The 25,641-nt window shown below is 52.2% G+C and overlaps 2 protein-coding genes across 6 annotated transcripts in view; one reads left to right on the plus strand and one right to left on the minus strand.

Annotated features, from left to right (window-relative positions):
* Positions 1-19,787, plus strand: part of ARHGAP26 (Rho GTPase activating protein 26) — a 107,981-nt gene extending 88,194 nt beyond the window's left edge. The window contains exons 21-23 of one of the 3 annotated variants that reach the window (XM_048960905.1): positions 6,220-6,330; positions 7,906-7,997; positions 9,776-19,787. In XM_048960905.1, the coding sequence (XP_048816862.1) occupies positions 6,220-6,330; positions 7,906-7,997; positions 9,776-9,864 (292 nt within the window). In that variant the 3' untranslated portion in view covers positions 9,865-19,787. Of the gene's footprint in view, positions 1-2,518; positions 6,331-7,905; positions 7,998-9,775 lie in introns of those variants that run through there. The other 2 variants (XM_048960906.1, XM_048960907.1) reach the window with 2 other exon arrangements.
* The window catches only part of NR3C1 (nuclear receptor subfamily 3 group C member 1), a 53,849-nt gene continuing 45,990 nt past the window's right edge, over positions 17,783-25,641 (minus strand). For 2 of the 3 annotated variants that reach the window (XM_048960903.1, XM_048960904.1), the window contains exons 7-9: positions 23,076-23,206; positions 20,915-21,072; positions 17,783-20,321 (exon numbers count right to left, since the gene is read on the minus strand). In XM_048960903.1, the coding sequence (XP_048816860.1) occupies positions 20,169-20,321; positions 20,915-21,072; positions 23,076-23,206 (442 nt within the window). In that variant the 3' untranslated portion in view covers positions 17,783-20,168. The remainder of the gene's footprint in view (positions 20,322-20,914; positions 21,073-23,075; positions 23,207-25,641) is intronic. The other variant, XR_007379881.1, reaches the window with a different exon arrangement.

A 25,641-nucleotide genomic window follows, 5' to 3' on the forward strand; every position in this document is an offset into this window, starting at 1 on the left:
GTGCTGTGCTGCCTGTGGGATGGCACTGCTTCCTTGGGGCTCCTCCTGGGCCCTGAGGGGCTGCAGTTCCTGCCCAGCACCTCTACTGCTCAGCACAGCGGGGAGCTTGAGGCCCCCTGGACACAGGCTGTGTGTGACCCAAGAGCTGCGTCTTGTAGCTCCAGCGTCCGTTCTGCAGGAGTCCTTTATGGTTGCTGGGGGGCAGACAGGGTTTTTCTTTCTGGGGAGCGTAGTGTGGTGGTGGTGGATTCAATGCCAGAGAAAAAGGAGAGATTTCTGGAGGGCTGTCAAGTTCTCCTTAATTGTGAATCCCATTTGTTGGTGACTAATGCAGCCAGGCTGGCGGAATTGCCTCATGAATTAGAAGCAGTGGCGCGGTGGAAAAGATGTGACTGCGATGCTGGCTCCTGATTTACCAACACTCCCTCCCAGGCTGCTGCTCGACTGCCTACTGGCACATTACAACTCTTCTATTAATAATTTAGAGCTTGAATAAGGGTGGAATGCACTCGATTCAACATCGGGTCTGCCGAGTTGGTTGTCAGCCTGCTGAGAGCCATGTGAGCGGGGAGGATGCGTATCTCAGCATGGGGCGGCTGTTAGTGGAGCAGAATGTGCTGTATACACACACATACAGGTGCACAGCCTGGGAGCAAGCAGTGGGGCTGGGCAGGCTGGTCCTGGGGGCCCTGCTGCCCCTGCTCCCTGCGGCAGGTCGGTAACTTCCTGGCGGTGTGCTGAGATGGGTTGTGGAGGGGCTGTGCTAACGGGGTGCTCTGTGCCGAGAGGCTCTGTGCCTCTCATCCCAGGTGAGGACGGCTCCTTCCCATGGGGTTCCTCTCCTCACGCTGCCAGCACTCCCATCTCTGGCTCTTTGCTTTAATCACTCAGCGTTTCTTCATCATTAACACCAGTTTCTAAGCTTTGTGCCAGAAGGCTGCACCAAACCATCATTGCCTCGCTTCAAAGCATCCGGCATAACCCAGCTGTAGTTGGAAATGGCAACGTGCATGAAGTGGGACGACAGAAACCACCAGCTCTCCTCCCTGAGGCAGGACTCTCCCCTTATTCAACTGGAAAAGCTTCTGACTAGTTTATGAAATGACTGAAGCGCATCTAGAGTTCTCTGTATGGGAAATAAGCCAAGCAGCAAAGTGAGAGGACAAAGCCATGTGCTGGGTATCTGGATGGCTGCAAAGAGGGTCGCCTCCGTGTTGCTGCCCTGGAGCTCACATCAGCTGTGCTCACCTGGGAAGAGGAGCTGATAGCTGGAGGTGTGTGAAGAAGCTGAACTCTTTGGACCTGCTTGGTTAAGCAATGCTGCTTATTTCCCTGAGCATGACATTATTTTCCACCTGAGTGATTTATGCAGCAAGATAACTCCTGAGAGAATAATACGGGAGAGATTTTGCATAATTTTTCTTGTATTTAAAGTACCAAACGGAGGAAGAATGCTGCCAAGCTGGAAGCCTGTGGGATCTTGGTAATGTATAGGATCGTGCTTGGTGCCATCACTAACACCAGTGCAGCTGGAGCCCAGGGACTGCTTGCTCGTGCCCATCCACCCTGCACTCTGGGCATTGCTGAGATGTGCAGCATTGCATGAACTTCATCAGCTTCTCTGCCCAAGGCTGGCTCCCATTTCGTGTAGCAGAGCCATATCCATCAGCAGGCTGCAACCCTGGCCTGCTGTTAGCAAGTTTAAGAGCCCTGGCGTTGAGCAATGCTATATATTTCTGTCTGTTTGGCTTTGAGAAGAGCCTTATGTTCAGCAGCTTTGTTTTAGAGAAGTAGAAGGGAAGGGAAAGGGGTGGGTGGTTCTTGGTTTGTTTTAGAGCAGTCAGTATTGATAATGCCAGGATGGAAACAGGGTGTTTATTGAGGTGATTTCATCAAAGGGCTTCAGCTCATCAGTAGATGGTGCCCATTCATGGATGCTGGATGTTCTGTGCCAGAAATAGCCCCGAGTTCCACAAAAATAAACAAATTGTAAATGTTCTTAAGTGGAACTGGTGTCCTCTCAGCCAAAAGAACAAAGTGACAAAGGCTGTGTGGAGCCCTGCTGCGCTGAGCTGCTCAGCCCCACACACTGCAAGGGCCTCAGCTGTGCCAGGAGATGCCAGGGGTGGCCTGGGCAGGCAGACAGCAGAGAAAAAGTGTTGTGAGAGGGGAGGAGTGAGGAGGGCTTTTAGATCCAGCTGCAGGAAGGTAAAGCAGTGCCTGGAAGGACGGGAATGGCAGCAGGGCTGCTTGGAGCACAGCTCCCAGGATGCAGGGTTGGATGGTTATGATCCCATCCCATCCTGTGTGCTGCCCAGGGCCGTGGGCAATCTGGGAGGAAAGGCGAAGCCCTGCTGTGTTCTGGGCTGCTGACTGACGGAGTTCCCTCTGCTGCTGCTCTTTGGGAAAAGCTGCTTTGAAGACGCTGAGTTTTACCCCATCTTTGTTTCCTGCTGCTGGTATTTTTGGTTCTTAGCTTTTTTTTTTTCTGTTTTGTTTCCCACTCTGCACCCAACAGGAAGAGCCCCTTGCAAAGCCCTCAAGAGTAAGAAGAAGGGAAAAAACAGATGACATTTGCTTTCTGCAGACAACAGGCAGCAGCCAGCAATTCCAAAAAGCCCGTCACCACCGCTGCTATTCCCATGAGAAAGAGAAAGGAAATGGGATCTTATAAAAAAAAAAAAAACACAACCAAAACACAAAAAAAAGACATGTTCCAAAATACAGAGGCCTGATTGCTCTCGTCAGTGCGCTCACTTCTCCGGTGGGATCGGACGTAGCCCATGCTATGGCGTGGTTCAGTGGGGTGACATTGAGCAGGAGCTGTGGAACTGAGCGCTGGGGTTTCCCTGGAAGGAGCTGAGCCTTCAGAGATCGTCTGCTCAGCAGGGCAGCCCCAGAGGGCCCTGCAAAACCTTCTGTTCTTCTGGAGGGAACCGCTCACAGCACCACGTTCATCTCTTCTGGGAGTAACCTGATTGAAGCAGGATGGTCTTCATCCTCACAGACCTGCGTGCTGTTACTAACGAATTTATCTCTCTTGCTTGGTGGGCACGGAGAGTGTTTTCTTTGCCATTCAGAATCCAAAGATACCAAAACCCCAGTCCAAATTTTGGATAGCTTCGTAGCTGGCGGCTGGCTGGAGAGCCAGGCTCTTGCTGTAAGACTTTTCTGTGGCAGCATCACAGAGGCAGTTTTCCTGTGCCCCACAGTCAGTGCAGCAGGCTGAGCTGTTGGGTGGCAGTGATGAAGCTGACCTACAGGTTGCGAGCACTGCACTCTTTTACAATGAGCCCATCTCAAGAAGGGGACTTTCTTGTCCCAGTGCCTCATAGCTGGGTGTCCTGGCAGGGTCACTGCTGGCTGTGCTGTGGGGCAGGCACTCTGCCCTGGGTTTGCTGTCATGGCACAGCTTGGCCGTGTTTTGGCCACTGAGTCACCTGCAGGTGTTCAGTGGGGTGGAATCTCACTGCAGCAGGGACTGGAGGTGAAGGGAAAGCCCTGCGTGGAGCTGATAGCTGGCACCTCTGGGAAGAGCTCAGTGGGATTACCAGGACGGAGGAGTCTGCACAAATGAGAGCCGTGGGGAGATGAGGCGCAGATGCAGCCCCAGGCAAAACCCACCCTGGCAGCTGCCAGCTGTGCTCCAGATGTGCTGTAACTCAGCCATGTGCAGCCAGCAGGCACTGCATGCAGGTATGATATCCAGTGGGCTTTGGTTTCCAAACTGCAGCTCCTCATGCAGCACCAACCGTGCACGAGGGGTTCTAGGTGCCAGCACCCACAGGAACACATTCTCCATGTCTTCAAATGAATTTAACGTGCTCTCTCCATTAGAGGGCAGAAGCATGCTTGTGCACAGATAAAACAAAACAAATGTACGTGCCCTATGTGCTATCTCAGTTCTTGTGCTAAGGGAAGGTAGAACACCGTCACACTCTTCCAGCCAACTGCACCTGGTGGGAAGAAAAGGCAGCAGGGAGAAAAGTGGGGCCTTAAGGGTTAACCTCTGCGACTGGGGATCGCTGGGTGCTCCGTGAAGCACCTCCTCCTGTTTGAAGCTGGAAATAGATTTGTGCTATGGTAAGTACAAATGTCTCTCAGGTTTGTTAAGGAGCAGCTAACGCAGGTAAATACTCCTCTTGCAATTTCAGTAGAAAAGTGAAGAAGGATTTGCTTTTGAATATTGGTAACTAGGAGGTGAACATTTGGAGGATTTCTCTTAATAGTCTGCAGTTTTACAGTGCTTGGTGAAGGTTGTGCTGCACTGCTGTATTTCAGCCCTATGCTCATGTAAAGCTCTGCAGAAATAAAGGCATTGCCCATAACCACGTGGGGAAATCATGGTGTCTGTTGGACTCAGCAACACAGCTTCTGTGGGGAGGAGAGGTGCCAGGAGCTCGGCCTTAAGCAGATAGGAACTTCAGGTTAATTCAGGCTAAAAATTTAACCTTTTGTGTCCTCTGGACGCCAGCTGTAGTTGGGAATATTTATGGCATGGGCATTTTCTTCCTCGAAATTGGCCCAAATCCACGGTGTTATCTTCTCTGTTGTGAGTGCTGGGGCACGGTGGGGGTGGCTGCAGCCCCTGGTGGGGTCTGACCTTGGGGGGCACCCGGGATTGTGGTGCTGGTGGGGTGGCACAAAGTGTGGGCTGAGCCGTGCCGGGTGTGCTGCTTGAGTCCTGAGCTGAACTGAAGGGAAGAGAATTGCAATCACATGCAAAATTCATAGGATTGTAGAATATCCGGAGCTGGAAGGGACCCACGAGGATCATCCATTCAAGATGAGTCACAAATATTTCCCAGAGACCCTCCTGGGTTTTGGGGATGGTTGGTTGTTTTTCTTAAATGTTAGAGGCTGAGGCTGGAAATGCAGCACAGAGCATTTGTTCTACGCCCTTCTGTGTTAAGGTAATGAAACGTGCAGTGCTGGCCTCCAGAAACAGCAGCCGGGGGCTGGAGCACTGATGCTGTTGTGATCTGTGCTCTCTCAGTGGCACATCTCTCAGTTATAGGTGAACCCATCGCTCATTTTTACAGAGTTCAGCTGCTGGTAGAGGCTGGGGAACACCTGAGGGCGTGGGCTGCTTGGTGCAGCTCTGTGGCACAGAGGGGCCGTCCTCGCGGAGAGAGAAAGCAGAAATCACAGTGCTTTTACAGAACCTTGGGGGTTTTTTTATGGGGACTTTTCAGTGCCGAGAGGATTTTCTGGTGTTTTACCAGGGACAGAGCATACAGGCTGAATTAGAGAATACAGATGAGTTGATAATCCTAGAGATGGCGGAAGACGAAACAGACGCAAAATGGTGTTTGGCTGCACTAATTGCTTTTCAGAGAACCGGAGAACGACCTCAGTGTGACAGTTTTGCAGGAAACACTTCTCACTTCTGAATGCGTTTCCTAGTTCAGTGACTCAGTTTGACTTGAGATGACAGCAGTCACTTACAGGAAAAGCGAGGAAATGAGCTGGTAGTCAAGAGCAGTGTGGGTGAGGGGAAGAGTGTTTCTCACTGTAAAATATGAAAAAAATCAATTAAACCGTTACAGCACTGTGATTTAATGAGCGCTGCAGGAGTGCTGGAGCGTGGGCAGGGCACGAGCCCTGCTGCTGCTTCACTCCTGTTCCTGGTGGCAGAAAAGAGGTTCCCTGCACCTCAGCATTGCTCATCTCAGTTCTGGTGCTGGTGAGGGCACCCATGGGGCTGAGACCCACACAGCCTGGGGTGGGTTGGGGCTGTGCAGCCTTTGGTGCAGTGTCAGCCCCTGGGCTTCCACGGCCAGGACCCACTGGGATGTGCAGACGGGCAACAACACTCAGGCTGCACAGCATGGCCCAGGGAACAGCCTCGTGGCAGCAGGAGGAGATGCTCCTAGAAACCATCCCTGTGCAGCAATGCAGCCGGCTCTGTGGGTGAGCCACAGCGTGGCAGGTAAGGTGCTGGAGCAGCAGCGTGCAGCCTGACAGCTCTGCCCATGGGTGCCGGGAGCAGGGCGATGGAGCAGGGGTTAACTGGAAAATCCAGCTCTTGTTGTCTGGAAGAATGCAGATCTGGCCTTGAAATGTTTCCCAAGGTCTTGGCACTTCATTTCGTGGCTGTGTCTCATGCTCAGTCTATTCCCAAGGCACCAGCTATCGTCGGATGTCGTCTGCCTGTCTCTCGGTTGCTGTTTGTTTCTGTGGTTGCACGTTGATAAGGTATCTGGTTATGTCTTGCAGCCCTCAGAATCCAAGCCCAACGTCACCCCTCTCACCGTCCTGGCCCATGTTCTCTGCGCCATCAAGTCCTATGCCCACCTCCTCTACGTCCAGCGACTCATCCCCCATCAGGTCTGTTGCACAATTTGCTTGGCTTTCTGTTGCTCTCCCTATTTTCTGTTTAATTTACTTGGTTTGCCCCACTTCACTTCCCTTCCCCCTTTGCATCCTGCTCAAAACCCCCAGTGCAGCTATCTGCATTCAGCAAGAGAGGAGCTTTCAGGCGTCTCCTGTCCCAGCAGGGCCATGGGCACCCCCTGTGCACCTCTGGGCCCCCATGTGCAGCCCTGGGGCTCAGGCCGGGGCAGGCAGGTCCCACTGGTGCTGAGTTCTTTGGGTTTTCAGCCATTTCCTCTCCCTGGAGCTTGCTGCACTCGCCTCTACAACAGGTAAGCAATGTAGTGCTACCCCAGCTGCTACCAGGAGTAATACTGCATTTTCTGGCCGTTTTCCATTTCTTAGCTGCACTGTAGGGAGGGTGAAGGGCATGGTGCAGCACAGATGTTGGCCTGCCATTAGCCCATGTCTCAGGTGTGTGGGCATCACTGGAGCAAGTTGGTCAGGCCCAGCACGGTGTGGTGGGGACATGCCAGACCTGTCTACTCATTGCAGGCACAGCCTGAGCATTCCCCCTCCTACAGCAGTGCATGCTGCCTGTTGGTAGCGTTATTTGTGTCCCGGTACACATGTGCAAAGGCTGACAGCGGTGTAATAACATCTGAGCAGCCCTCCTCAGGGCTCATTATCCTCGAATCTGCACCGGGGCACTTGGGTGAAGCTCCTGTGAGTGCTTGGCTGGCGTTGTGCCATGCTTGGAGGCAGTAATCACACAGTGACTGTCACCAGCCTCCAGGTCTCTGCACCGCATGGGGGCTGCACTGGGGATACAAATCCGAGGGGAGTTTTGGGAAGAGAAGTGTGAATAACTCAAGGTTGTAAGCCAGAAATGTCCTCTGCCTGACTGTGTGAGATGAGAGGCCTCCAGGTGGTCAGGGACCCTCTGCTGAGCAGGGGGCTTTGCCTGTGAAGCATTTTGCTGCTGCTCATGTCATACAGCTGGAATTCAGATAGGAAAAATCTCAGCCCCATGGCTGTGCTGACAGCAAAACCAAAACCGTTCACAGCTTTCCTGGTTTGTGGTTTCTATGTGAGTGTGCAACTGCTTTTGCCATGAGGTGAGCACATGTATTCAGAATCACTTCAGGTCTTTGGGAAAAGCTCCTCAAGCCCCCAAAGAGAATGCTGATGCCCTGCGGGTGGTGCTGGCCATCCTGGGGCACTCACAGCACTGTGCCATGGCTGCGGGGTTGGGGAGGCGCTGCGCTGTGTCTGCTGCCACTGGGGGCACTGGGATGGGGGGGGTGGGCAGCTCCAGGTAGTGCAGTGTGCTGCTGGGCTCCTCCGTCTGCTCCCTGAAATTCACCTCTGTTTCCATCCCTTTCAGCTCCAACTCATTGCCAGGCACAGTGTGGGCACACTGACTCTTCCCAGTAAAACCTAATGGTTGCTAAATCTTTTTTGTCCTCAGGTACAGCCTTTAAAGAAGTGCAGCAAATCCCTCATGGCTTTACTGAGCTGTTTTTCAGGTTTGAAGACACCCTTCCCCAGGTGCTAATTTTTATGCCAATCAACGCTTTCTCCTTGCAGCTCACCACTGCGGAAAGCCCGAGCTTTGTACGCCTGCAAAGCAGAACACGACTCGGAGCTCTCCTTCACAGCGGGCACTGTGTTTGACAATGGTGAGTGAATGCTGGCACGGCTGGGCTGGGTCCTGGGGGCTGGAGCTCGCTGCCCCATTCCACAGCGTGACCCCTTTGGCACGGCCCGGCTTGGCAGCCAGGGGCTCCTGTTCTCTGACAGCATCTCTCGTTTCATGTACATGGGAGAAACTGCGGGGCCGGTGTCAGTGGGAACATGAGCACAGCTGCAGTGAACGCCAGTTGGCCATTGTTTGTTTTAGCACTGTATTTTGCAAATTACTGGTTTTCCTCCTGTGACCCGGGGAAGAGCTGGATTCTGAATTCATGGGTTTCCTTTCAGTCCTACGCCTAATGACTATCCCATTTCCATCACTAGAAATCCCATGAAAGAAAAAAGCAGCAGTGCTTGAACCTGCCATTCAATCCAGATGTATCCTGCCATATGTTTTATATCTGTGCTGAGAAGAGCCCATCATCCAGTCCTGTTGTGGCATGGAAAGGACTTTTCCAAGGCCATGACTGAGCTCACCCTCAGGGAGACATGAGGTGGGGGCAGGTGGGAAGGATCCTGCTGTTCTCCCCAGTGGATCAGAGGCCACGAGCAGAGCTGGGGCTGTCATGCAGTATGCAGGCTTTGTGGCCCCGCTGCATCCCTCCCACAGACCCATCACTGAGATCCAAGACAAAAGGCAGTGGGCGGTTGGCGGACGTCACCATTCAGCAAAGTTCTTTGATTGCTCTGGGGATGGGAGAGGTGAGCTTCCAAATTGTGGCACAGCAATTCCCCCTGCAGCTGCCCTACTGTTTGGTGCAGGAGATGGAGAAGTGATGAGGGCCTTTCCCTCTGCACACCGAGTGCTGGAAGAGGTGGCCCATGATCAGTTGCGCTTTTTGGAGACCGTGTTAATGAACATAGACTCTGTTTCCTGCATCAGGGGAAGGAGGCTGTGCCCAATGGAATTAGGCAGTTCTGTTTTAGATATAATCCCAGTGTAAAGAAAAAACTTTTTACTGTTCTCCAAGTGGCTGTTGGCTTTTATGTGCTAAGCACTGTCATATGAGAAGCTGCTCCCACGCGCACAGCCCTGTCCTGCTGTACGAGAACATAGCAGAGAGGGGAAGAAAATTAATACAGGTGAATTAAAGAAATGCTTTTCCTAAGCAGCACCACAGATATCCTACAAATAAATGCAGTCTCCCCTCTGAGGGCCCGTGGGAATCTGAGCAGCTAGCAGGGGAGCAAGTTGGAATTGAATGCATTGTGTTTCCCAGATAAAAATCAGTGGATTATTGAAAGGAAAAAGTCTACAGCATGTCCCAGCCACTGAGCAGCCGGGCTGCATGCTGGCTGGGGGAAGTGAGTTGGAAAGAGCACCCTAGAAATGTCTTATGGTGAAGGGGTTCTGTAAACCCAATGTCAGCAAATGTAGGGTAGAGGTGTTTATTTGTAATCACCCTCAACGGCATCTCCAGCAGCGATGGGCTCTGCTGAACTGATGCAGACTGGGCCTTTCCAAAGCACGGAGATGTTTGGACTTACAGCAGTTCCATCTTTCCTGGTCTGTGTCAGTTGTGATCTGTCAATAGAAAATTGCTGTTCTGCACTGAGTGAGGCTGTAGCAGGACAGGGGTGGAGGAACCTGAGTGCTCTGTGGGGCAGTGAGCTGGATGTGGACATGGAATCACCTCCGCAGTTTTGGGACGTCTCAGGCCATGGGAATGGGCCATGCTCAGCTGAGCTTCTGCAGGGTTTGGCCCAGGGCTGGAGGACGCGGTGAGCCCCACAGTAATGCGCTTCTCTTGCTTCTCTCCTCAAGTGCACCCATCGCAGGAGCCCGGCTGGCTGGAAGGGACGCTCAACGGGAAGACCGGGCTCATCCCTGAGAACTACGTGGAGTTCCTATAGCTGGGCACGTGAGCGGGACTGCTGAGCGTCACCTGGTATCCATGCACCGCTTGGCCCTGCGTGCGCTGGGGGCGAAGGGCTCCCCATGGCCAACAGTGTGGGTGCTGCTCCGTGCGCAGCGCTGCGTCCCCAGCCCGGAGCCCCCACCGCCACGAGGACAGCAGCGAAGCAGCGGCCTGCAGCTCTGGGGGAACGTCTGCAGACTGCTCTGAACCAGCACCGCTGTCCCCATTGCTGCAGTGCTTGTGAGCTGCAAGGAGCACCATCGGCCGCAGGCCCGGAGCCGACCTACGCTCTGCCCAGCGCAGGAGAAGCCTCAGCAGCCAGAAGCCCTCAGCCGGCCCGCAGCCCCCCGCTCTGCAGCAGTGCGGCGGCACCGAGCCCCCCTGCACCCTGCCTGGCTGGCGAGGGCGGGCGGCCATCCCGGACCAACCCTTTTGACTGTTTTCTTTTGTTTTTAGGTCTAAGTTTACACAAGGTAAACATCTGCAATGCGTGCAGCCGGCGTTTCCTTCCTGCAGGGCGAGACGCAGCTCCGACAAATCGCGCTCCCTTTGGCTGCTCCGTGTCTCCGCTCCTCGCTGCAGGGCACAGCCCCCTCCTGTGCTGCTCCCACCGCTGCTGTCCCTCATCTGCTGTGCCAACCTGCACGGTGCTGCCTGTGTGAGGTAAAGGACGTGTGCCCATGGGATGCTCCTGGCTGGGGGAGCTGGCCTGCAGCCTGGGACAGCAAACTGCAGCTCTGTGCCCACCTTGGGAAGGACGCGGGTCCCTGCCGCACCTCTCACCCTTGGGTCCATTTCCAGGAGGAGGGTGGGAGGGGGGCCCTGCAGAGCTGGACCTGCGGGGAGCTGGAGATGGTTCTACTTTGTGATAGAAAATGGTGAAGGAAAAGCCAGCCCGTGGGCAGAGACCTGCGCGCGTGGTGGGATGGGGTCTTTTTGTCCTTTTGTAATAATTTTAAAGCCTCTGAGTGACTGGATTGCTGTATGTACGTGTCACTTTTTATTTTTGAAAGAATTAATGTATAAATAGAGAATCTTAAAATATAATGAGGGGAAGATCTATATTATTTGATATTTTTAGAAGAGCTGTAAGGAGAGGAGTGAAGGACATTTGAAACCGGTGATGGAAAAAGACGTTGCAAACACACCGACATCCACAGACAGCCCTGGGCCTTGGCCTCTCTGTTTGCTTCCCTGTGTCACTGAGAAATAGGGGAAGCTGAAATTTCAGACCTCTTTAAAGTTCATTCACAGTAATTAAACTTCCTGGACTTTTCAGAAAAAAAAGAAAGACAAGGAAAAGTCAGGCTATTCTTTTAAGTACTTTCCAGGGCTGTGGTGGTGCTGCCTGCCCTGCCAGACCCGAGGGCAGTGGCTCTGCTTCCCTTGACACTGCTTCTCCCTTCCCCATTCTCATTCCATCCTTTCCCTCTTCCCATCCCTGCCCATCCAAGCAGTGGCAGCGGTGCCCCCCAACCCCAAGTGTGGGGAAGGACAGAGCGAGCACACCTGGGCCCCAGATGGGGTTAAATGGTGTGAGGCTGTGAAACAGAGTAAGGGAACAGTTAGGACAAAGGAAAAAGCCAGGCTGGCTGAAGCCTCTGGGAAGGAGCAAAGCTGCTGATCTAAAAAACACACCCAACAACTGCAGCTCTTAATTTGTAGTTGTGCACATCACTGAGAAAGCCTCTTTTGCTAATTCATGTGATTTTCTGAGGTGTCGGGTAGCCTGCAGGAGCGGCACGCACTGAGGATGCTCCAGGCACTGCCAGGGGCTGCTGCAGTGGGAATGGGGTTGTCACTGGTCCTGTGGGGTTCTGCAGTAGCGATGCAGCTCCTCCTCTGCTCTGGGAGCAGCCGGCTCTGCCCGCGCCGTGCTGCAGCCCTGTGCTCCTTGGGGGTGGGCTGGCTGGTGTGGGTATTTCGAGCTGCTGTTACTCAGGGAGAGCAACAATTTCAGGCCCTGGCCATGAATTTTTCAGATTCCCATCTGTCTCAGCAGTCAGACAAAACATCCTCCTGGTAATTGTCTTGTCTCGAGATGACTTCTGCTGAGCTCGGGGGCCTGAATTGCAGCCCAGACCATTACAGCTAATTACAGCTGCGCGCGGCGGCAGCTCCCGGTGCTCTGCTCGCTGCTGTGGCACACATGGGGAGCTGGGGGCTGCGTCCTCAGTGCCAGCTGCAGGCAGCTCCGCTGGTCCCACGGTGTGCTGTGAGGCTGTGTGGTGCTGCAAGGCTGCGTGCTGCTGTCTTCAGGGCTGCGTGGGGCTGCGTGGAGCAGCTGTGCTGAGCAGCCGTGGCCGTGCTGCAGGACATCGTAGCACCACAGGGCTGTAACTCACACTGCTGTGTGTCTGCCTGCCATGAAGGGTGAGAGAAACGCCTCTGCTGTGGGAAAGGGCTGAGCTCTAATGCTGACGGAGAAGTTCTGTTATATTTATTTCAGGGGCTGCCTGCCACTTTATTCAGTAAACTGTAGCACTGGAATTTTCCTTAGAAGAATGATGGCTCTGATTTTAGTTTCACTTCTGCCGACAGCCTGGAAGAGGCTGTAAGTGAGGATGGGATGGAGATACTCGTTAGGGGCTCCTGCTGCAGCCAGCTGATGGCTCTGCTGACACAGAGGAGTTCCTCTGAGAGCTTTCACAGCACAAACCGAAGCAGCTCAAGGAGCATCTGTGCAAGTCCCAGCCCTCCCTGGGCTTTCCCTTTATCTCCCTGGGGTGGTGGTCACCTCTCAGCATGAGTGTTGTCACTGCCTTTGTTCTGCTCCACCCATGGCACAGCATGGTTCTGGGCAGCAGTGGGACAGAATGGGAACCCTGTGGGGCTGCAGTGGGTTCGGTGCCTCTGGGCAGTTCTGGCCCCACAGTGCAGGTTTCCCCGCCGCCCTCATGGGCTGTAGGCTCAGCCTAAGGCCCCGCAGCTCACTGCAGAAGAGGCAGAGCACTGGGAGCCCAGCAGGAAGGCACGGCACTGCAGAAAGAGGCTGCAGGAGCTGAGGGCTCACAGACACGGGGCAGTAACACGCAGTGCTTCGTGCAATCTGCATTTCACTGTTGGATGACCAAAGGCAGAGCGTGCTCCATGCAAAGCCCGTTGGGAGCAGCACAATAGACAGCCCTTGTACAGAGCTGGAAAACCAGCACTGTCCTTTGCCACAGGACAGTGCAGGGGGTCTCTGTGTCCCACATCCCAGAGGTGACAGCCATGGCCTTCTGCCTCTGAGCTCCAAACTGCCTGGCTCTGGGAGCTCACCCCAGCCCAGCTCCTTGTCTGGGCTGCTCCAAAGGAATGATTGAAATAGCACAAATCTTGTGATTCTGATGCTCTGCGGAGCAGCTCACGGTAAATGACAGCAGGCCTGGAATAGCACTCAGTAATAAAACCCACAGACCAGAAATATCTCCTGACGGGGCTGCCTGGAATGGGTTGTGCATGCGGTGTGTCTGCGAATGTGTCCGGGCTGCAGGACACAGAAACACACAGAGAGCAGAGCTGGGCTCCTGCTCAGGACTGGGAACCCGATTTCCCTGTCTGCACGGGAGCTGCTTTCCACTGTGGAATGGCGTCGGGGGGCAGTGCTGCATTTCCAGCCCATGCTGTCCCCCCCCACCATCACAGGGCAGCCCAGAGGCACCTCCTGCATGGGACGGGATTTGCTTTTCCTACCATTCATTCTTCTTTCCCAGCAGCACTTCATCCTTGTGCCCGCATCGGAGCAGCGGACGGCAGCAGAGCAAGGAAAGCAATAGCAGCCCTCAGAATCAGCGCTGTGTGCCTGCTGGGATGGTGATGGCTCCCCAGTTCCCCTCGCTCAGGGCACTTCCACAGCTGCGATGTCAGTGCTGGAGGAGGGGCAGGGGGGTCTGATGGCAGAGCTGAGCACACCTGGTGTTGTAACCCCTGAGCTGGGTTGGTTTAAGGCAAATTAACAGAGGAGCGTCACCTGTGCTGAAGGGACAGCTTCTGCTTAGAAAATGAACGGTATTTTAATTATTCTAATGAACCAGAAACCTCAAAGCAATTATACTTGGTACATTTGGGCTAATTTGATTTTTTAAGTTAGAAATACTTAGGTTTTGTTTTTTTTTTTTTCCCCTAAAAAACAGGTGTTCCAGCTCTCTTGTGTGTGTGGAGCTGGGACCCCCAGACATGCCACAGAGCAGTGGTAATACAGCACAGCTGCTGGCAGCTCACCAGGCAGCACCTGCTATCACCCATTATGAATGCTCCCTCTGCTAATGAAGGCAGTTCTGCTCCTAAACCTCAGACAAAGATGCTCAGAAAGTAGCACCTGGGCTCTAAAACTCGATGACGCACTCAGGAAGGGGGAAGAGCTGTGGGTACCAGGGGCAGCCGGGAGGGCCCAGCCCTTCACAGTGCTTTGAGCACACGCTGCTCATGGAGGGCCCTGCAGTCTGCCCACAGAGCGCACTTTCCCCCTGCCACGGCTGCACAAAAAGCGAGCGGTGGCCATGGGATGGGAAAAGCAGTGTTTGTAGAGCAGCATGAATTAGGCCATAGAAAGGATAAGGGGCAAAACCATTGTACTTCTGGCAAGGGGCACAAACTACTGGCATATTGTTTTGGCAGATAGTGCTCCTTAATGGCTTATTGGACCAATGTGATCCTTGCAGAGCTCCTGATCCCCTCGGCACACCCTGCTCCTCCCAGTTCATAGAATCACAGAATTGTTCACTTCTGCTGTGTGTTGGAGGGGTGGGCTGTGCAGGTGTGCGGCCGCAGGAGCGCTGCGTGGGGCTTAGGAGCACACATGTGCTCCTCTGCTAATGTGTGAGATACAAACACGTCCCTGAGCAGCAGTACATCCAGCGGCGGCAGGGATAAGTGCAAATACACCTCGTGCCGCTACAGAGCTCAGCCCCGTGGTGCCCCAGGGATCGGGGTCTGTCTCTGGGCCGTGGCAGCTCAGCCTCCCCTCCTCCGCCTCGCCGGGCACAACGGGCACTTCTGCGGAGCCAAGCCCCTCCCGCAGGAAGCATCGCCCCATCCCGTCACATTAGCGATGCAATTAGCGGCCGCGTTAAATGCCGCGTCAGCAGTTTCTCCTCGCCCTATTCATGCGGTTTAATCTTGAACCAACAGAGCCTATAATTAGAAGGGTTCCACTTACTTGTTATTTTTTAAACTTAAAGCTCCCTGCGGTGACCTCAGGGAATATCCTTAATTACAATGTGGATCTGTGCCACAGCCGACAGCGCAGCGGAAGGAGAATGGACCTCCGCAGGTCCTGCTGACTGCAGGTTCCTTCCTGTACCCGGAGGTCTGAGCATCTCCATGCCTTGTGCTGGGGTTCCCACTCGGCTGTGCTCTGGACATCCCCACTCACTCCTGGGTTCACTCTGAGATGTGTTCTGGAGGAGCTGCTGCCCAGTGGTGGCGATGCCCCGGGGGCTGAGGGCTGGGACACCCAAATGTCAGCGCTATAAAAACAGCATTTAATGGCATCTTGTCCAAACCGCTCTCAAATTCTGTCGTTTTATGGGGATAGCGTGTACAAAACAAAGCAAGGCCATCACAGATCTCAGGCTCACGCTGGGTTCCATCTGGGTTTCCTGGAAGATGGAGATGGATGCCCAGTGAGTGTGGCACCGCGCCCGGCCCCACGCTGCTGGGAGCCATCCTGACACCTCTGGGTGAGGAGCTGAGCAGCGCAGTGAGACACAGGGGACACTTGGGGACCTCCGGTGAGCGCCACGCTCTGCCAGGCAGCGCAGCACAGCAGGCCATGCTGCAGTGCTGTGGGCAGGAGGCAGTTATTTCACCTAAGGTCCGACGTGTCCCTTAAAGTGTCTTTTCACCACCGTCACACAAATTAATGCCGTTGCCGTCAATCCCGCTCTCGTGTTGCCTCCAACCCCGGCCTACAGACGTGAAGCATGGGAAGAACGAAAGCCAAATTTATGTAACTCTTTGTTCTGATGGCAAACAATCCCCATTGACCGTACCCTGCTGGGAAGCTGGCATTTTATGCTGCAATTAAAGCCGATTTTATTACACGGCTGATCTTACACTGCTATTCAATGGGGCAAAGGAGGGGCCGTGCTGAGAGCAGCACACCCGCAGCTCCGCTGAGCGACGGCGGGACGGAGCGCTGCACTGACAGCTGCAGCAGCGGTGACACAGCCCCATCCCACAGCCAACGTGGGGCACAGACCGCTTCGACTGGGGCTCCCAACCCGAAAATGGGAGTTAGAACCTCAGTGGCAAGGACTGGAAAATGCAAGTCATGATTTCCAATTTAAAACGCTCCTCCGAACGCAATTAGCAGAAATTCTCTCACTCGGGAACTTAACTGCAGCAGCAATCAGCTTTCCTATAAATACTGTGTGCGTGTGAGGAGCGCAGTGACAACGTGAGGGAACCCACCCAGGAACACGGCGACAATTCCACAGAGGCATTTTGGAGCCATTTAATGAAAAAAGCAGAATTTTATTGTATGGTTTCTGTCCATTACTCGGCATTGCTGTAAATGGCTCACATTTACTGCAACTTCTGTACAGATGTGTGGCTTTGTATTACCAGAACAGCAAATTTAAATGAAAAAATAAATGCTCAACAATTCCACACAAGCTTTTACAGTCCAACATTTCACTGAGTCGGTGAAAACTACAGACTTGTTACTACAGAATTATTCAGCATGAATAAAAAACTACAACTTTCATTTTTAAACAGGAGTCACTGGTTTAATTTTATTTTTTTATGCTGTTTAAAATTACTGTGATAAAAATAATGATTTTTTTTTTTGTAATAATGCCATACACCGGTACGATATAGGATTTGTCCCCGTTATATATCTTTCTTTGAATATACAAAATAGAGTACTGACACACGGCCGACGCAGCTGTCCCGCGCTTGGTGGAGGCGGGGTGTTTCGCGCTCAGCCTCCCCAGCACCCACGCCTCCCATCCTCGGGAGCGGCTCCGCTCCTTCCCCCCGCGTTTGGTTCCTATGTGACACCGAAAGCAGCCGCAGGGTCTGCGCGGTGCCGGGCCGCGGCACGCCGACGGCGCTCCCCCAGAGCCGCGGCCCCAGCCCTCGCCCGGCGCTACGGAGCGGGAGCGGGCTGACCCTCACCCAGGCACTTCCTCCTATTCCTGACCTGTCGTAGCAAAAAGGGCAAGGGCGTTTTGAAGCCCAACACGGCACCGGCCCCCGGCGCATCCCCGCTGCCCTCCTTAAGGCCGCTCCTGTCGCCCCGTGCAGCCCCGAGCGCGACGCCCCGCGCGGACGCACGCACCGTGATAAGGCACTGAAGGGACACAAGTCGCCATTCTCCCTGCTTTACCCAGAGTGCAGATTCTGCCCAGTGCTACAGGACTATGACACACACCACACGTACTCCTCACTGCTCACCAAACACGACGCGTTTGTAACCGTGACGCTTCCAACTCAACAGCGCGTGCAGCGTGGATGCCACCTCCGAACACCACAGCTGCCTTCTTTCCTTACGCTCGCGAACCGAAAGGAACCTGCAGGCACACGGAGCAGAGGGGCGGCAGCCTCTCCTCTCCTTTCCTCTCCTCTGTTACCGCCTCTCTCGCGACGACAACGATTTGTTCACATTCACTGTAGTTAATTCTCTGCTGGGGGGAGGAGGGGGAAATAAACCAGAGAAAGAAGAAAAAAGAAAAAAAGCGAAGGCCAAAAAAACCAGACCGAAAGAAAGCAGAAGCAGCGTCTGCGCACGCCAACTCTGCAGAAGGGCTGCACGCACCGCCTGCACACGGAGCTGCAATGGTGGACCTCCAGCAGAGCTCTGCCAGAGCGCAGCGCCGCAGTGTGCATCCCCAGGGCTGAGGGGCCCAGAGCCGCCCCCCAGCACTGCAGGGCACCTAAAACTGCCATAAAATGTACGTGTTTTGTACAGATCATTCAAAGAGAGGAGAAGAATTTTTGTTTTTTATTAAAGATGATATTTTACTCCAAAGTACTGAATATAGCATCTTTTTCTTTCATAGGTATAACATTCAAAAAGGTTTAAGAAAGGATGAAAATCGAGTTTCCTATCTCGCTCGGAAACGAGCTTCTGCTGAACGGCAGAAAGGTACTGGTGTGTTGTGAACAACCTACGCTCTGTATTTACATATTGCTGGTACCTTATGCATATTATTGCCCAATGTTTCCAGCTGCTCTCGCTGCGGCGCGCGGCTGTCTACGAAGGGAGCCCATCCGCTCAGGCGGAGGCGCGGAGGGGAGCGTTCCGCCCAAGGTCCGACTTGCGCTCTGACACAGTGATTGGAGAAATGCAAATTCAACCTCAGAAACAGCCACTGAACACAGGTTTGTTTTTTGTTTCTTTCTGACAGAGTACTTCTTTGGATGCTGAATGTCAGTGCCTTCAGCACTACCTCCAGACAAAGCACGGCTGGCACGGGTTACCATTCAGCACATCCGTGACCCCTACAAAAAATATAATTACATGTATCATGATAAAGCAATCTGTCATCTAAAAATCATCCTTATTATACACTATACAAGCTATTTTACAGTCATTAATAAATTGCTTTTAAAGCTGCAGTAGCCCTTCCCTTCTTTTCTCAGATCAGCGAATATACCGATTATACATACTGGAAACTATAACTAAATACAAAAATATATTAGGTTTTGTATCTTCCCAGATGATTTTTCTCGTTGCTATTACACAAATAATCGGGCCACTTTCAGTACAAATCAAATTTTAGAGTGGCTTGGTAAGTATTTCAATTTCGAGATACAGAAAATCGTTAAGGTGCAGGTAGAAAAGGCTACTACAGCTTCTAAACGTCTCAAAATACAGCTACCCATGGCAACGAGGAGAGATTCACGAGACCTATGGCAGATTTATGGCACGCTAGTCACTCGATAGGAAGGGACGCAGCCGTACACAGACAAGGGCGGACGTACACCTGCGGGACCACGAAGCCGGCAGCGGAGCTCTCCTGCTCCCGAGGAGAAGGGCGAAGCAGAGGCGAGAGGCGGCGGCGCCGCGCGGGTTGCGGCCGCTGCGTGCGAGGTGCGGGCGGCGCCAGCGGAGCCAACATCTCCGACGTGGCCCCGGGGCCGCGCGCCCGGAGCCCGGCGGCACAGAAGAGCGGAGCCGAAGCGCCGGGCGCAGGGAGGGGCGGCCTCTGCTCTGCCCCACGGCCGCCCTCCCGCGGGTCCTGCGCGGCGCTGGGGTCGGGGCGCGGAACGCGCGAGGTCCTCCGCGCAGAAGTAAACTTTTCTGAAGCTATGCATATTTTCCTGAAGGTTTCCTGATGGGCGGTCAGGACTGATCTTCTTGGCATCAACGCAGCCCGTGACTCTCGTAGTTATGGCTGTTGCATTATATGCAAAAATCAGGCTTTTTGTTTTTATAATATATAAAATAACCTGCTCGTTTACATCCAGTTAGGACTGTGTTAATTCGCTATGAATCTGCATATCCAACGCTTTTGTACATTATACCAAAAGTATTTGTTTCATTCACATCTACTGAAATTAGATTTGAGAGTGTTCTCCCACCCACCCTGGCCCTTAAAAAATGCCAAATTTTACGGTCGCCTCGACAGTTGAAAGCTATCAGGTTAGAAAACCCAACCCCTTTCCACACGAATATACTCAAGGATGAACATCTAGAGGTCATTTAGGAAAGCTACGAGCTGCCCCGCCTTAAAAAACCAGCTGTACAATAGGCATCTTGAAGTATTACAAAAAAATTATGTAAGAAAAAATGAACAAGCCTCGTTCACGGTATATAAAGTGAAAGGAAATTGCTAAAACCAGACAGTAATAGCTATAAAAGGCACAACTTCCCTTTTCTGATATACACTTGTAAACTTTCTTCAGGTTACATGCATAAACCAAAATGCTACCTTAACTTTAAAAAAAAAAAAAGAAAATCCAAAACGCATTACTAAAAAATAAAATTGTTTCCAGCCGACTGCAGAAATTAATGAGCAGAATGTTCCTAACACAGCCTCAGATCTTGTCACCGGTGGTTTTGATGCATCCGTTGGTGTCGCACAGGGGGAGAAGTACAATTTTTGGCAAGCAAAATGTATTCTTCTTTCCTTTCTCCCCAGTTACGTATTAAATGTGAGGAATCCGCTGCTTCTATCGCCTAAATCTTGGCCCTCTGTAAACCACATGTAGTGCATAATTACAAAAGAAACACCGCTGCAAGGACAAAATGAACAAGTCTGGTAGGTTCTGTCTTTACAAAAAAAAAAAGAAAAAGAAAAAGAAAAGAAAAAAAGAAAAAAGCTATCATTTGACGTTTTCTTAAGGCAACCCTTTGTGTTAAGGCAGTCACTTCTGATGAAATAAGAGCTTCTTTATATTTCCATTTGAGTATTTTGGTATCTGGTTGCTGATGATTTCTGCCAACATTTCTGGGAACTCAATACTCATGGATTTATCCAAAAACGTCTGGAAGCAAAAGCTCAGAAGATTTTCAACCACCTACGGGGGACAAAGCAGAGAGTAACTTTCACACCACTGCTCCCAGCAGCGCCGCCTCCCCAGCCGTCCCTGCTGAGCCCTGCTCTGCCAGCGGCTGCCCTCAGCTCAGCCTCACCGCCGCTCCCATCCACGCCATCCTCACACAGACCGAGGAGGAGATGGTGCCAGCTCTCCACAGACACCGAAGGCACGCAGCATCAGCTCTAATCTTAGCGTATAAATCACAGGAACACGGATAATCCAAATAAAATCTTTCCAGGTAAACTAACAGGGAAAGGAAAACTGAGGTCTTGAAATCTCCCTCGCCCTGTCCAGCTGAGCCACAGCCTGGCAGCTCCGTGCATTCAGGGGACACAGTTCCTCAGTTCCAAAGCAATATCATTTCTAAAAACCGGAGACTGAAACACACGTTAATTAAAGATCTAACTGCCACAGAGTCCATTGGAAAGGTGCTCTGAGAGCAGAAAGCTCATCTCTTCCACCTGGTCCTTCATAGACATCACATACCACCCCCCAGCCCACAGCACTTGGCCCCAAAGCGAACTGAGGGCAGAGCAGTGCACAGCCACAGCCCGGCGCCCTTCAGGACTTACATCGTGCATAGAGTCCAACAGCTTCGTCAGCTGATAGAACCGCTGCCAGTTCTGGCTCGAGTTCCCTTCTCTTTTCACGATGGCCTTTCCCAGCTCTTTTATGTATGTCATGCGAATTTCTTCAAACAAAGTCTGGCTCTTCAGGCCTTCCTTAGGAACTGGAACGCGACACACATCTAGGTTATACATCTATGAACTGTGCTATTAGTTGGGCAATCTCACATGAGTTACACAAAAACAACTAGAAGGGCACAATTTTCAATTACGAAAAGAAACGAGAGCTGAGAGAGAAGGAAGAGGAGAGGAAGCTGAGATAAGACAACATGGTTCAACATACAGCACAGGGCTGCTGGCCAAGAGAAGATCACACACATCTACAGGCAACCCAGGAACAAGGAGGGATGAGGATGGAGGGGGGCCGGCACCCCGCGCAGCTGGTAGGAAGGCCCTTCCCAAGGCCAAGTGTGGTGCAGCAGGCAGATGGACACACGTGGCCCTACCCATGAGGTGCAGCCTTTTGTCCCTGCACTGAAGCAAATGACAAGAACTACAGGGGGACGGAGCACAGACAGTGCAGACCGAAAGGAAAAGAGGTCAGGGTGAAAGGAGGCCCCCACAACACAGCCCCTTCGGGGACCTGCGGTGCCACAGCCTGCCTGGCCCATGCAAGAGATGGCATTGTGATGCTGCCTTCAGCCGTGCCCATCGTGTGTAAGGAGAAGGTCTGTGTGTGACAGCCATGTGCAATGGGTGCTCTGGCCCCCGGGGCTCCGCTTCCCCCCTCTTCTTCCTCTTCTCTTAGAAAAGACCCCGGGAATGCAGTAACCAGGAACTTCGGTTGTGAAGTCACAGATGAACAAAACGATGCACATTTCAGCCCTTCAGCTCTCAGAAGTGCCACAGCGTACCACTTGCACAGCAGGCGGGCTCCAAGAGCAATGTGAGAGCGTATTGTCTTTCAGGGAGGGACAACAAAGAAGGGTTCTGCGGGCTCGCGCCAGCGCCTGTCACACACTGCTCGTGAATGGGCTCAATTCTACTGAGGCGGTCTCCTTCCCACTCCTGACATGGAAATTCCCATCAGGAAATTTCCAGATCCTGTAGGAAAGTTGGCCCCCCTTCTGCCCAAAACACGTCAGGAATTTTCAGGAGAGGTTTTAGATCTAAATCTCCCATTTGAGCAAAGTTTGCAGCCTTTACAAACCGCAGCAGTGTGGAGCTGTGGCAGTGATGATTTCTTTTCAGGAGCACCTCTGCACATGGGACGGCTGGCCTGGGGACCCTGAAGGGCTGAGAACAGGGCTGGCATCGCTCACAGCCCCCACTGCTCACACCTCCCCTTGTGCACATGCACATCCCTGCTGCATCTCCCCAGCCATTCTCAGTCTGCACTGCACTGAGCCAGGGTTAAAACTGAAGCTTGTCAGGGAGTTACAACAACAGTGTGTGAAGAGAGAAAAAAAATCATTAGGTAGAAAGGAATAATAATACAGAGTAGAAATTACACTGTAAAATCATTTACACAGTGCTTCGTGTTAGCACCGTTGTATGTAGTCCAGAAAAGGACTGTTTTGGTGCTATCCTTTGACCTTCCATACAATACAGAAAACAGAACATGATTAAGTTGTGAGTTGTTCCAATTACAGTTCATCTCATTGAAAGACACATAAAGCCACTGTGCAGTATATTATATACAACTACCTTATCATACCTATCATAAATCCACTACATATTTTCTAGATGCAAATGCAGAAAGCAGCAGTTGCCTTTGGCAATAACTTCTAGGAGAGTTCAGTCACTTTTTTGGGGAGGAAATCATTTCACTGGATCAGACCTTGCTCTCTGATTTCTTTTAAAAATATTTTTGGGGCTTAAATCAGAGCTTCGGCCACTTCTTTGGGTGCTAACTGCTCAGCCAGTCTGTGGCTTAGGGCTCTGCTGGAGCTGCAAAGGTCTGCATGCAGTCTGCACTGCCATGGCACAAACATCCCATACCTGCTGAGCAGAACTTCTCAGTAACCCCCTGTGGTCAGGCAGCAAACTGAGCACTGCAAGAGCTATTTGTGATCAGACACCTCACACTGTGCCACGCTGCACACACTTCATGGCACTGACAAGGTAAGCTCGCATTGCTCACACAGGTGTTTAAATGTTCACCTACTTGTAGAGAGGAGAAGCAATGTTTTCATGCAGAGATACTCTTCATATGAGACTTGAAGCCGTGACAGCTCGCGGGCAACCATCAGCATATGTTTGCATTGTTCATACATACAGGGTAGATTCATTCTCTGCCTGAGAAGTAAAGACAACAATTAGTTAAATGGCATCAAGTTCCAAATCTAAGTTTCTCCATCCTTCCCTCAGGACCAGTGGGGTGGCAGTGGCAGATGTCAGCACTTGGCTCACAGCAAAAGAGCCTTCAGTTTTCTCCAGGGAACTCCCTTAGGGTGAGTGCCTCAGTCACCGCATGGAAGCAGAGGCCCCAAACTGCAGCATCAGGAGAATAACATTGAAACACAGCGTTACCTCTTCCAAAACATTTTCTATTCAATATTAGAATCTCAACAAAGAAACGAAATTGAATCCCAGTATAAGAGAAGGATTTGGTTATGAAATGGCTCCATTTCCTCTGGAGCTGCTAGCATCTTTCAGTTCCCCTTTTTCTGCCCTCCAAGAGCCAATGCCTGCAACAGAAACGTAACTGCGCTGCTGGGAAGCAGCATAGGAAACCCTCGGCCAACACAAAGCACACGCACCTTCCTTGAGGTGCAAAATCCTAAGAGCAAGAGAAAATCCTAAGAATAAGAGCAAGAAATACAAGCTATTTAGATCTGCTAAAAACCACGTAAGGCACAAGTCCAGAAACACCACCTTTTCCAAATGCAAACACAACCCGTTCCTTCTGAGGCACAGCAGGGCTGCTCGCTGCAGCACCGGGCAGCCGGGGCTCCTGGAGCTGCACAGCCCTGCACCCAGCAGCGGCGCCGTGCTGGCAGCTGAAGCCACGCGCTCACCTCGCACGCTCTGGGTCCGCGCAGGGCGCCGCGCTGCAGGCAGCTGCTCAGAGCACCTGACAGGGGGCTGCCGGCGTGCACCGTCCGGCTGCTTGGAAGAACTTCTGCTGAGCCCTCTGGGTTGTGTCAAAGGGCATCGAACAGCATTGCAATTGGGTAATTCAAACACATTCCACAACAGGGCTCAGCAGTTTTCCTCGTGTAGAAGTATGACCGTTTCTGGGCAGAAGGTTAAAAGAAATGTTATGAAATGGGTCGGCCTGTCATTTGTTTCCATCTGCTGTAGATGCAGTCATCACCCCGAGTCTGGGAATCCATTCTATCTCCATGCAGATTTTTGTTACTACCAAAGCTGTGGCAATGGCGGTCCCCAAAAACTGAAAGTGCAGCACGGCCCCCCTGCTCAGAGCTGAGCCAACAGAGAGCTGCGCTCTGCTGGGGGCGGTGGGGAGGAGCGCTGGGAAGAGGGCCCAGCTCTGCCCCTCACTGCCCTGTGGGAATGCAACCAGCTCAGCTGCCAGCAAGGGAGGAGGAGCAGAACCCGACCGACTGCGGGGCCTTCAAGCAAAGCCCCAATGGGGACCGGCCCTGGGCAGCCAGGGGAAAGGAAGGTCTGAGTGCTGCTGGTACCCTGAGCCCAGGAAGAGCTGATGGGAGCAGAGCAGGTAGCTGGCCAGGCAGAGTGCAATGGGCCACATAGTGCAATAGTGCAACGTTTGTGCAACTCCTGGCCTTCACAGAAGCTGAGATTTAAGCAGCTGACTAATGGCAGTTTATCATCTCTGAAGCAATTCTGCGTTAGTGACTGTGTCTCTAGCCTGATTCAAAACACATCTCTGTTCTGTAACATCTAATCTTCTTTTGCTTTGGTAAACAGAAAGCAGAGTGCAAGTTGGGCATCAGGCTCAAAAGTAGCACAAATGGCAGCCCGTGCAAGTTGCACTTAATGTACACACACACACGTGTCGATAAAAGCAGCGCTGAGTCATTCGGCTCTGCCAAGTCCATAGAACCAGTAAACAAAAAGCTGCCTTCCGAAAATCAGACAATACGGATTGCACAGAACTGGTTACAAAAGAATGTCCAAAAAAATTCTGGGAATAAGAGCACTGATAAAACACTGCTTGTAAAACTGTAATTAGCAGTTCCTTGCTTTCTGTCCCAGCAGCACCAGTGCAGAGCTGTGGTAGTCAGCTCTGTACAGACAAAGGAGACGAGCTCAAACCTAAGAACAGCAAAAGCTAGGATGCTGTGCATGCAAACACAGCCTGAATCCTAAGACTCAACTTTCAAAACCTTCATTCTAAAGCCAGGTCGCAATCAAAAGCCATCTGTGCATGCAGTGAGCACAACTGAGCATCCCTCCCTGTAACTCCATGAGCACTGTGACACAAACAGAGGCTGTGAGCAGACTGAGGGCGGTCAGAACTGCGCTGTGGTCACACAGTACCATGGAATCAGCAGCACTCACATCTCTCCAACAACCAGGCGATGGTCTAAAGCCTAAGCATCGAGCTGCCAAGCTTTTCTACAACCTGTAGAAAAACTTTTTACATATATGTATGCTGTACATGTACATAACACAGGAAGCAGGCTAAATATACGATAAATCACTGTAATATAATAAATGCTATCTTAATTCAGACCCTGAGGTTGGGGAGCAGCAAAAGAGCAGCTGGGTGAAAAATACAAACCAACACATCTCAGGAAAAT

Source organism: Lagopus muta, chromosome 14, assembly GCF_023343835.1.
Source record: "Lagopus muta isolate bLagMut1 chromosome 14, bLagMut1 primary, whole genome shotgun sequence".
NCBI classification, from domain to species: Eukaryota; Metazoa; Chordata; class Aves; order Galliformes; family Phasianidae; genus Lagopus; species Lagopus muta.